General features: G+C 37.4%; 1 protein-coding gene across 12 annotated transcripts in view; it reads right to left on the reverse strand.

The window, feature by feature from the left end:
- LOC121297892 (ral GTPase-activating protein subunit beta-like) overlaps nt 1-12,492 on the reverse strand; it is a 30,770-nt gene extending 18,278 nt beyond the window's left edge. For 6 of the 12 annotated variants that reach the window (XM_041224504.1, XM_041224500.1, XM_041224499.1 and 3 more), the window contains exons 1-7: nt 12,012-12,492; nt 7,828-8,036; nt 6,628-6,830; nt 5,500-5,663; nt 4,821-5,007; nt 3,639-3,770; nt 3,090-3,268 (exon numbers count right to left, since the gene is read on the reverse strand). In XM_041224504.1, coding sequence (XP_041080438.1) covers nt 3,090-3,268; nt 3,639-3,770; nt 4,821-5,007; nt 5,500-5,663; nt 6,628-6,830; nt 7,828-8,036; nt 12,012-12,036 — 1,099 coding nt within the window. In that variant the 5' untranslated portion in view covers nt 12,037-12,492. Of the gene's footprint in view, nt 1-3,089; nt 3,269-3,638; nt 3,771-4,820; nt 5,008-5,499; nt 5,664-6,627; nt 6,831-7,488; nt 7,571-7,827; nt 8,041-8,637; nt 9,570-12,011 lie in introns of those variants that run through there. The other 6 variants (XM_041224503.1, XM_041224502.1, XM_041224501.1 and 3 more) reach the window with 4 other exon arrangements.
- Between the last annotated feature and the right edge of the window lie 773 nt (nt 12,493-13,265).

Genomic DNA, 13,265 nt, shown 5'->3' on the forward strand with positions numbered 1-13,265 from the left:
CCCCAATATAAGTGACAGGGCAGACACATGCAGCCCCAATTATTCACTCCCACCTGTGACCCATTAATTCAAGTTTCACTGTAAATGTTGAATGGTTCTGGGTTACGTTAATGCCGTGAAAGATTTACAGTAAATATAATCACAAAACGCATGGTGACTAAAACAGAATTCCAGACTCACGATCAGTAAACATGCCCTGTGAGTTATCGCGGTTGAAACGATCACCAATTCTACTTTGAACATGCATACAGGGACTGGACAAAAATTAGAAACATCTGTTAAATTGAACACACACTTTCAAGTACATGTTCCATTCCTTCATAAATGCTATGAGAATGTTATCCGGCATGTGTTCTGTATATAAAACATGCATTTCCTTGTTACCAATCAGTTTCAGTCATGATGGTCAAGAGAGCAGACAGGTGCTCAGTTGGCAGGTGACTGATGTTTCATGAAGTAGTCTCAAAAGTTATGACTATGGGCCATTCTTGAGAACATTTCCAAGGAAATAGATTGTAAACCAAAGAGGCCACAGATATAAAATGTTTTTACAGCAATCCTCCAGAGCAAGTGAATCACTGCTGTCTGCTCATGGGGACCCTACACCTTCCTGACAATGTTATGGCAGCTGTTTCTAATTGGTTTTGAGGAACCCCTGTATAACAAAGAAGAAAAAGTATTCTGTTTAGCTGTGCTATGAACACTAAGAATTCACAAGTGGGAATAGTCTTCAGATATATATATACACACACACACACACACACACACACACATATAGTACTGTGCAAAAGTTTTAGGCAGGTGTGAAAAAATGCTGTAAAGTAAGAATGTTTTCAAAAATAGACATGTTAATAGATTATATTTATCAATTAACTAAATGCAAAATCCAAAAAAATCAAATCCATATTTGGTGTGACCACCCTTTGCCTTCAAAACAGCATCAATTCTTCTAGGTACACTTGCACAAAGTCAGGGATTTTGTAGGCATATAGTCAGGTGTATGATTAAACAATTATACCAAACAGATGCTAATGATCATCAATTCAATATGGAGGTTGAAACACAATATAACTGAAACAGAAACAGCTGTGTAGGAGGAATAAAACTGGGTGAGGAACAGCCAAACTCAGCTAACAAGGTGAGGATGCTGAAGACAGTTTACTGTCAAAAGTCATACACCATGGCAAGACGGAGCACAGCAACAAGAAACAAGGTAGTTATACTGCATCAGCAAGGTCTCTCCCAGGTAGAACTTTCAAGGCAGACAGGGGTTTCCAGATGTGCTGTCCAAGCTCTTTTGAAGAAGCACAAAGAAACAGGCAACGCTGAAAACCGTAGACGCAGTGGTCGGCCAAGGAAACTTACTGCAGAAGATGAAAGACACATCATGCTTAATTCCCTTTGCAATCGGAAGATGTCCAGCAATGCCATCTGCTCAGAATTGGCAGAAAACAGTGGGACCCTGGTACACCCATCTACTGTCTGGAGAAGTCTGGTCAGAAGTGGCCTTCATGGAAGACTTGCGGCCAAAAAGCCATACCTCCGACGTGGAAACAAGGCCAAGCGACTCAACTATGCACAAAAACACAAGAACTGGGGTGCAGAAAAATGGCAGCAGGTGCTCTGGACTGATGAGTCAAAATTTGAAATATTTGGCTGCAGCAGAAGGCAGTTTGTTTGCCGAAGGGCTGGAGAGCGGTACACGAATGAGTGTCTGCAGGCAACAGTAAAGCATGGTGGAGGTTCCTTGCAAGTTTAGGGCTGCATTTCTGCAAACGAGTTGAGGATTTGGTCACAATTAATGGTCTCCTCAATGCTGAGAAGTACAGGCAGATACTTATCCATCATGCAATACCATCAGGGAGGCATCTGATTGGCCCCAAATTTATTCTGCAGCATGACAACAACCCCAAACATACAGCGAAAGTCATTAAGAACTATCTTCAGCGTAAAGAACAAGGACTCCTGGAAGTGATGTTATGGCCCCCACAGAGCCCTGATCTCAACATCATCGAGTCTGTCTGGGATTACATGAAGAGAGAGAAGCAACTGAGGCTGCCTAAATCCACAGAAGAACTGTGGTTAGTTCTCCAAGATGTTTGGGCCAACCTACCTGCCGAGTTTCTTCAAAAACTGTGTGCTAGTGTACCTAGAATAATTGATGACGTTTCAAATGCAAAAGGTGGTCACACCATATATTGATTTGATGTAGATTTTTCTTCTGTTCACTCACTTTGCATTTTGTTAATTGATAAATATAAACTATTAATTTTTATTTTTGAAAGCATTCTTACTTTACGGCATTTTTTCACACCTGCCTACAACTTTTGCACAGTACTGTACATATTTATTTTTTAAATATATGTATATTTTACTATCATATATTTGTATAGTTTTACTATGAAAATGATTAGTAAGTGCAAACTTTGGGGAAATGTTGAATGACTGGTATAATCCATCTTACTGGTATAATAGATCTTATTCCCAAACAATACTGCAGCTTCTAGTTCTGCTCTAACCACAACCAAACAGCTGGAATCATTGTGTTCAGTTATAATTATTTATAGATTAATTATTTCATTATTAAGATCGCTCCCTTTTGATTGTGCTGGAGCCACAGCTTTTTATACCACAAGTTAGAAGTCTTTCATGAATACAGATCTGAGAGACTGCAACACCTGTGAGGGGAAGAGAGAACATACTGGAGAAAAACATAAACTAACAATTCCAGTCGGGATCTTGGTTAATTTACTTTACATTACAAAAAAAAAAGTTTGTCAATCTGCTTTTCAGTTCAATGATGTAAAACAAAAAAAGATCTTAATACTGCCACCCAAAACTGTGTAAACCAGATTTTTTTGCTGGGTCTATAAATCACCCCTGAGGTAAAACACCAACAGGACTTATACAGAATGAAAGTGTCGTGGTATTGATCCTACTGAAAAGAGGCTACACTGAGGAAGATTCAATGAAGTTTCATATTATTATTTATTTCTTAGCAGAAATAAAGCAGAAATAAATAAACAACATGTTACCCCTTTATACAAGTCCTGCTAGAACATCCAGACAACAGAGTCCAGACCTTTTACCTAGGAATGCATCGACCAGACAGCTGATCCCTCGCATGGCACGGAAGAAAATCTGAGGCAGCTGTTTGAGGCAGGGGTGCTGAGTAATTTCCTGGGGTACACCAGTGACATTCAGAAGCTGCTCTTGGAACTTCGGGGTGGAGCTGATTATTGCTGGGTTACTCAAATCCACAGGATTACTGGAAAAGAGCAAGATGAGAAAGAGAGAGGGGGAGGGGGGGGGTTCAAGTCCACATATTGTCTATGGATTGCAAGAAAATTATTCAGTGATAAGAAATTATTTTACATGTACCAATCTCATTTCTCATGATCCACATTGCTGGCACAGCAAGGAAGAACATGCAGCTAATTAAGGAATGAGTGCCTCTAGAAATGCAGATCATTTAAAATAGCTTAACGTGCTTGTGTGGAAACTAAATCACCCACTCATCACATCATAAAATATGAGACATGCTTACATTTTGAAAACATTCATATTCTTCAATCAAGTCACAGATATGTAGGACAACATATAAACACGGCTATTTTAACTTTTTACTGTTTTCATACCTCAGCATGTGCAAAAAGCGAAACCAAGTCTGGGCAATGCAATCATTGTCCATTTCAGCAGGAATTAAGTTTGCATCTTCATCCGGGACTTTAAATGGAGGAAATGACGGGCCGTATGTAAAGCGCAGCAATCTTGAAAAGTAAATAAATAAATAAATTAATAAATAAAATAATAATAATAATAATAATAACAGAACATTTTTAATTGTTCATAACAACATTTCGATCTATATTTTCAATAATGCAAGAAATGGAACAAGAAATTAATTAACATTTTTGTATCTTCAATAAATACCCCATGGGGTGGGTGGGTGGGTGTGGGTGTTTTTTTTGTGTGGACTTCATGTGTGCCCTTCACCAACCAGATAAAATAAAGGAAGCTGGTTTTATATCCATTAGAATTGGGCTGAAATTTAAGTTTGACAAGGAAGGGTACTCACATTCTAATGTATGAAGTAGGAGACTGTGAATTCTCTTTGGAACCTGCTTTTAATTTGTATTAATAAACTTGATTTTAGCAGCCAAGTAATAATTTAAGCAGCTGTGCTATACAACTAGGGGTCTACTTCAATCGTGGTAAATGCACATATTTTTCATCAGTAGGTTATGGAATAAAAAATTATTTTTTAAATAAAATAATCATGGTTCAGGTTTTCTTTCTTTTTTAAACATACGGATAAGCCCAGAGTTTAAGCCGGGATGAACGAAAATACTTTAGCCATGGACATCCCGACTTAAGTGTTGGTCCTATGTTGACTGTCCTTATGAAACAGGACGCCACTGAAAAGTTCAAAGAAATTTCGACAAACAAAATACAAAGACAAATCGACGGTAACATCTTCAGAAAAGCAAATTACACCACTAAGACTTAATTATAGCGATGAATCGTATTTTCTCCAGTCACAAGATGTGCAAAACAATTTACCTCCATCTGTATATACAATTTATTTGGGACATTTCTTAACACAATCCTCGGCCAAAATATACTTTGCTTTCTCACCCATTTTTGGTATTTTACCTCCAATGCTGAAAACTACTTAGCAACCGGATCAAAATAACAATGCAGCACTGACTCCCGCGCCCCCCCCTATATATAACAAAGTTTCCTTGAGTTTTTATGTTTGACCACAACATAGATGACTAGCTGTCTAAAATAAAAGGTCCTATTTTCTACATGCTAACCTGGAGGTCAGTGCACAGATGACCCTGCTCCATTGTTCCACCACAGGCGGATGGTGTCTCCAGTTGGCTAGCATCTCCCTGGCTGTCTTCCAATAGGGAGGGGTGGGAAAGCACCGGGTGCATGCCAAAAACCACACTTCAAACAAGACACTTATCAGCTTCTCTGCCAAATGCTCAGCAATTCCACCTAAAGGTAAAAAACACAGGATTCAGGGAACCAATAAACATCAACACAATATTCTTTGGTTATTTCACTATCTAACTTAGACAACAAATTAAAGAGAAAACGCAGAAAGCACTGAATTAGTCAGTGGTCCTTAGACAGTAAAGAATAGTTCATCAACATGGCATAAAAGTACATTAAACTTAATTTAAGGGTGAACTTTATAATGGCTGCATGTATTAGCTACAGTAGTGAACAACTCTTTATCACAACCACTGCCTTCCTCTCTGCACCAATTGTGTGAAATATTAATGAATGGATTAACATCCTTCAAGACACCTTACAGCAAATTAACATCCTTCAAGACACCTTACAGCAAATGGTACCCCAACCCGATATTAGGTACAGGTCCTATTAAAAGGAAATCAAACATACATAAAGCTTTTTTTAAATGTATTTTTTAAGCTAAATTAACAGTGTAATATTAACCTCATAATAAGAAAAAGGCTGACTGACCCGGGGCAGTTGGAGAGGCTAGAAGTGTGTCATTGATCTGCAACAGGAACAGTAACAGAACCTCCCAGGTTTCCCTCATCATAGCAGCGGAATCCCGAGCCAGCTTCTGTACCGCTGTTAAAACCTGCTGGCACAGTCTGAACTGGTTGGGAGCATTGTCCTGCCTTCAAAACACACAAAGTAATAATTACTGTTATTTTTACATATATATATATATATATATATATATATACACACACACATATAGGGTCCGCCCAATGTTAAACAACCTCCCACGACCTGGCCTTTTAACTAATTTTACTCAGGCACTGTGAGAGAGAGCCCTGCTTGAGGAGAGGAGAGTCAGATCTTTAAAACAAGGTTCTATTTGTGTAGTTCCGGTAGAGGAACATGTTAAGATATAGCTGTGAATGCGAGTGTTTTGCAATGTTACTGCTGCGCCGCAAGACAGACCTACCTCAGTGCAGTAAACAAACATTTTGACAAAAAAAAAGAAAAATGGCAGCATGAAAAGGCATGAGGACCTATTTTCCGATGATATATATATATATATCATGGATCAGATGCACAAGACCTGTTAGGGTTATTAGGCCATGGTCACCACCGTGCTGACCATTCAAGCCACAGCGAACAGTAAAAAGCGTTAATCTTTGTGTGTATTTTGTTAACTGTATTGAACAGGGTGGGTTTCAGACTATTTCACTTTTTTTTCTATGTGAGCCCAGTGTGTGCACGTTCATGACATCTTTATAGTTAAGAGTTATAGCCACAAATCTATCAGACATTAAAAAAAACAGGCAAAAATAGTTCAGACCCTACTTAAACTAGGCCTAGAAAATTAGAAAATGAAGGTTTTTGTTTTTCTTTCTTTCTTGCTATAATTAAAGCATTAAAATTTAAAAATAGCTATAGTTACAATATTTTGCCAGTGGTTGGTAATGTGTGAAATTGAAAAAAAAATGCAATGGGAGAGTAAAAGGATTGTAATTCAATTTTTTTTAAATATTTGTGTCCAGGTTAACGTATGTTCAACATTGTCAGCTTTTTAGGTAAAAGGAACAGGAGTATGATTGTTTGAAGGGTGAACAATTATTTATACAAAGGGGTAAGTTATCACAGCTTTCTTACCTGGGCACAAAGAGATTGTGGAGGTGTTTGAGAATAGTCTGAACATAGAGGTTTGGTTCCTTGATGATTGGCTGAGGAATAGAGTCTCGAGGAGCCACCAGTGCCATAATCCAGTCAGTATACACATCCACACAATTCTTTACTGTATCTCCGTCTAGAGGCAGGGTCAGCCCGTAACACAGAACTTCCATTGTCCATTTCACCTGCACAGCACAAACACTGCAGTTTCACTTAACTTATAAAAATAAGTACAGCCAGGTAAAGTTTATCTGAACTACTCTAAAACCACAAACAAGCTCTGTTATCAACAAAATCTATGACAAGTCTTACTTGTATCAATGACAAATTAGTGTAGAAAGCGTGAAAAACAGGAAAACTGTGGTAGTGTTGACATTTACTCTACCTGAAATGGTGCAATTTCTAAAAAAAAACAAAAAAAAAAAAAAAAAAACTTTTGTTTTGCAAATAAATCAAGAAATAATGCACGTCAAGAGACTTAAATACTACCTAAAAAGTTATCAGTCTGTTCTTGCATCGTAAAAAAATAATCAAATGTATGAAACTTGGCAGGTGGTGTTCTACCTTTTGTAGAAATCTAAACTTTAAAAAGTAACGGTAATGTATTGGACCCCAAAAAAGTGCCACAAGCATACAGCTCCATCAAAATCACAACCCTGACCTTTAGATAAATTACTGCATTCATTGTTTTAGGTTGTGTATATTCAGTTTATAATTAAACACAGATACTGTGCAAATACCCCACAGAATCACCATGGGTCATAAAATGCTTAACCCTTAAGCAGTGAAGGGGTCAAAAATAAATTGTCAGAAATATGAAAAACAGAAATGCATTAGGCTTGCCTATTTAGTAGCTTGTTTTATTATTTCTCTGCTTTTGATATGCATATCTAATGACCGTTCCAATTATGCAGCCACCAGACATCTGGAAAAATATACAGACAAAAAAAATATATTACACTGTCAGCACCTCTAATTGCACATTACCAAGGTAAAGCTTTTAGACTAATTGTTAAAAAATACAGTACAGGAAAAAGTCTAGAATCTGAAGCTCTGCCATTGAAATATACACTACTTATATCAATAACTGAAATTACCACTCAACCCCAATTAAGATTTCAGTGATCGCCGTGTACAACCATACTGCTGTGTAGTCAGAGTGTAGCTCAGAAGACCTCTTACCTCTTTGTCTGTTTTGAGGATGCTCTCGACCCCTATGGTGTTTAAGCCCAGTCCAAGCGGGCGCACCACTGCGTTTGCCACATCACGACCCACACTGTCAGGATAGCTGTGCAGAACACTCATGTGACCCTGATCGCTCTGGATCACGAGGTGCAATGACCGCCACTCTGAATACATGGTGCATCTGTCTGTGCTACACAATCCAATTACTACCTGAAACAAAGCAGACCTTGCGTATTAGAAATTGTGCAGCACAGGGGAGCAATAATGAAATCAGGGATTATTGGTATTGTCCATTCATATATAACTCATGCTTTCATACTGTACAACATTACATAGATTGACATTGTACTCCATAACATGATTAATAAAATGCTGTGTTTTGTACGATTCTTGCTGTACATTAAGAGCACATGGCTTGCAATAACCGTCAACGTTAAACTGCTTTTGGTAAGAAGTAATGATTTTTTTTGTTTTGTTTACTTCAATTCAACAGCAGATTCATGTCTGCCTTTACTGATCTTTAATTTCTACAAAAGGCTTTATGTCTCTTAGTTTCAAGACATCTTTGCAATTTGTGATCTGGAACCACAAGCATGCTTAGTTTGAGTTATGAACTGCCGTCTACCATAGCCTCTCTGACTGTGGAGTTGGAAGGCTCATCAAGTAATGTTACATTAAGCCTAAGATATAGCTATCTGCCCTTTGCAGGTTCCCACTGGTGAAAGAAAGCTTTCCAGAGCAGATCTGACAGTGGGCTGTGCCAATTAACAACAAACAAAATACATGTTGTCATCTACTTGTACTTACATGCCCAAAGGATTAGAAGAGGTCGGGTGCGTCCTTAATGTTTTAGAAGCAAACTTGTTTCATAGTAACAGCAGAACATAAGCTTACAAGACTGTATAAAATACCACAGTACCCAAAGTATTGCAACTGCCCCAATTTTTCATACCTTGAGTCACTCCAAAGCTTTTAATTATTTATATTTTTGTTTTTTAATGTTATGGCTTGTGACCTGCTATTGGTCGATAGCAAGACGATCCGATGGTCTGAAATGAACTTTCATTCTCTCTCACTGATTTGCATGCACTGGAGTGACATGGGCCAGAGCTGCTTGCATATATTTTGTTTGCAAATGCCTAAATAAATGTGGCACTACTTATCAGGAAAAGCCAAGAGGGTAAAAAAAAACAAACAAAAACATAACAGCTTTACTCTCATTTTGTCAGGTGTGATCATCACTTTGGTGTGCACAATTATTTCCTTTAGTTTAATTTGTTCTACTCAGCAAAGACAACTGAGGATCATTTTAAAGTGCAGAACGTGTTAATAGCTAGGCAATATAAAGAATATGACATTAGCACTGTTGGTACAATGTCAGAGGATCATTATAGCTGAAGAACCCCCATATAATGCACTTTATAGTACTTGCACACAAAGACACTTCCACCATTTACTTCTATCAAGAAAAGAGATCTTAATCTGTTAGGAGGTTGAGCTGCATTCATGACCTCAGCACTTCAGCTACTGTAAACCTTGAGCTGAAACTTCAACTGTTCACTTGATTTGTTAGCCTTAGTTCTGTCACATGTGCAAAAGGAACATTTGAACATATTTTAATTTGACAAGTACTGTATGCGAAAGGGCAATGTTTATGACTAACTGCACAGCTTCGATATGATCTCTGTAAGTTTTATTATCAACAGAACTATTAAAACAGGAAAGTTTACTTTCCTGAATACCAGCAGTGAATCATGGTTTACTTTTTCAAATACGAATCATCTGCTATATCCAATGCATATTCCCTATTATTCTATTTACCCTAGAATTCACTTTGTGCACAAAGATCACCTTTATTTTTCAGTTTAGGGAAAATAAGTTGCCAAGTTCTTACTATTAACCATCCTCAACAGAAGTATCAACAAGCCAAGCAATTCAGTCAACATATCGAATATCTTGGTTTTGAAACCAAGCTCAGCTACTGACTAGTTGTGTAGCCCAATATTGGCCACTGCCCTAGCTAATTCTACAATTGTGTGGGTACAATAGGACCACACCGGAATGTTTTATTTCATAAAATAGCCCTAAATAATGTGCCACCTCACTCAGAACCATGATGAAACTCTACCATAGATGTCTCCTAAACAAAAGGTCTCTTGTAAGATATTATTGGTTGCTGTCAAGAAATCTCATTATAAAAGGGTTAATAATTTACTGATGAATGCATCAACAACCTTCAATTACATAGCAATGCTTAAAGTTCTGGGGATCTCATCCCAATAGATTTGTGTTTGAAACAGGAGGCCAATTAGTTTATGTGCAGTCACAAGCACTTTTTATTTATTTATTTTTTGTGCCAACACCTTTAAAAGGGAATTCCAATACAACAATGTTTTTTTTTTTTTTGTATCTTGAAATATATTTCATTAAAAACATTGAAATGAGCCTGTCTGTTCGTTTCAAGATCTGGAGTGTTCTGCTGCTAAGCCTAAAGTTAAAATCAGCAAAATCATAACAATTGCTCATCAATCTTTGTTTTTTTCAAAAACAAGTTGTTTGTTTATACTGCAGTAAATGAATAGTCTCTGACAAAACCAGCACTTCATAATGCTTTAAACAATGCGGTTCCAGTTCCATGTGCAGAACACAAGGAAACATGGGTTAGCCCTTACAATAACATCCCTTTGTTTAATCTGAAAACTGTTTTTGTATATTTCCTAAATTTGGAGAAGTGCAGTGTCTAGCTATACAATGGTAATGGAGTTTCATCAGAGGTTTAGTACCTTGCCATTAGCAGTATATAAGACTGGCTTCAAACCTAAGATAGGCGTCTATTTCTTCAGTCGAAGAAAAGACGCTTAAAAACACAGTACCTATTAAACTGGCACACGGTTAACAATACCTAATCATTCAGGAGATATTATTTCCCTTAGAGACATGAACCTAACACGTTTCCATTGCAACAATACAGCCAAAAATGCAATTTAGTGTACAAGTCCAGCTTGTTAACGTATTTTTAAAACACTTTGACACACAAAAATGGTTCCCAAAAAACAGCCCGACTTCAACTTTGCATCTACTTTCTCTGTGTATAATAATAATAATAATAATAATAATAATAATAATAATAATAATAATAATAATAATAATTAAAGTTATACTTGAGCCACATCAACTAATAAGGTGTGGCATATTGCGTCCTCTATTACTATCACTGTAGGGGACAGCTAAGCATTTAGTAACATATATAATTTGCTGTTACGGTATGCCAGTGTATAAAGAATGCAGCACACCATGGTCTGCCTGCATGCTAACATAATGGTTATTAAAGTTACACTGTGACAGGAAGTAAACACACACACACTTGTTTTTACAGGTTCGCCACCATTGCAGTACATAAACACGTTCATAAAGGCTTGTTGCAAACAGATATCAGGAAATGTTTTGTCATCGTTATGTTTTACTGTATATAAAGTGAATGCTAATTTGATTAGGATTAATTTGTGCCGCTGGCTAATGTGCTGCACAATCGTATTAAGATCAGAAAGCAGAAAGGAAAACATGTAGCCCCCACAGCACAATCCTGACTGGAGCCATGAAGGGCGGAAGGGTTGGGCTTAGATTCTCCCGAGCACGATACAATAATAATCATACATTCTTAAAAATGACATGAGATTTGTGCTTATCGAGGTTTTTCAAGAAGCTATTGTAAGCGTTGTAAGATATTTCACGAGGTATGTTTTGCACTTGTATACGATGGCCAATGCCAAGAAAAACAACCCTAATAAGATTCATGCATAAAAAAGATAAAACGCAACCTTATAAACTAAGCGATATAAAATAGAAAGAAAAAAAAAATACTGTCACAATATTTGCACCTTATGCTTGACTGTCATATTAACACAGAGTTAATACAAACTCCCGGTCCCTACTCCTAATTGACTCAAATGTAAAACCAGAGGCTCTCTAGTTTATGATTCAGCGCAACCTACTTCCTTGACCAATACGACTGTGAGTAAACGACGTTAAACATGTCACCGACAGTGTGTCTAAGGCAGACCCAGATCAGGTTCCTATCACCAGCCATTGAATGGACTCGAGTCCCCTGTCGCACTCGTGCAGGCCACACTGCGGGAGAAATAAATCCCGAAAGCCTGGTCCAAGAAGCACGATTACGGTACCTGTCTGAACGAGGAAGGTTGGCATATCAAAACGCCTTGGCTCCGCTACATCGCCAGCTTTACAGTCCCTGATACTTCAGCATCACCATTGTATCTAGACCATCAAATATCCCTTTCCGCCCTGTCTCCGTCCGGCGGAGTCCGGTAGAGCGACTGCGGGCATCGGGAAGCGCTGCAGATTAGCGAATTCAGCCGAGCGCAGCGCCCCCTCAGTCTATGCAGTATGAAACACACTGTCAAATACACAACTAACCAAGCGCGGCGATCGTTCTCCTAAATACACAAAATAAAAACTGGGTGAAACTAAAGCAAAGTTTGTAAAATCGCCATTAACGAATTGTGTTGTAACGTCCTCGTCCAAAAGAATCAGCATAGCGTAGTGGGATTATTATTTCACATATTTTACAATGAATCAAACGTCTAATAATATCAGCTCTTGTAAATGAAACAAGCATACACCTCGATTTAACATTAGCAGTTCTATTTTTTTTTTTTTTTTTAAGAGTTGAATATGACGACAATGGTGGTGGTGCTGCAGCAACCAGTTAAGGCAAAATGAAAGACATGCGTCACCTGATTAATTCAAATCTGCCCCATTGCACAATTATGAAGTCACGCTCTAAAACTAACCCCAGTCGACATTATTCCACATCTCTAAACACCCTCACAGTTTGATTAGAACAAACGACAGTTGCTTTTGAGAGAGGCCCAGGACTGAAAGCCAGAGGTTGCCAGGTCAGGATTCATTGAAACCGCTGTAGGGTGTAATAGGGTAAATACACAATACAATTATATATATATTATATATATATGATATATATATTATATTTCATATAATATATATAATATCTATATTATACAATATATATATGTTGTTTAACAAAAATCAACAAGTAGTTCATTAAAATTTGGAACGTGTATGCTGTTATCATTCCCATAGAAGTACAAAAATATTTTCCTAAAAAAAAAAAATACCCACACAAGATGAATACAATAAAATATTAACATATGCTAGTGTTAAAAATTTACATCTGAAATTATTTTTAACAATGTGATATTTGTATTATACAAAACCATGTTCATTTGGTAAAATCACATTCAATTTACATTGTTAGAATTTAATCTATTCATTAAAACAATGTAGCATCAGGTTTTCCTACCCTGTCAGTTTTTCCTACCCTGCCATTTTTTTCTGCCATGTCAGTTTTTCCTACCTTGCGTGCTACGCTTGTCCAAAGCTTTTACTTCCTTGCA

The sequence above is a fragment of the Polyodon spathula genome, chromosome 23, assembly GCF_017654505.1.
Source record: "Polyodon spathula isolate WHYD16114869_AA chromosome 23, ASM1765450v1, whole genome shotgun sequence".
Taxonomy (NCBI): Eukaryota; Metazoa; Chordata; class Actinopteri; order Acipenseriformes; family Polyodontidae; genus Polyodon; species Polyodon spathula.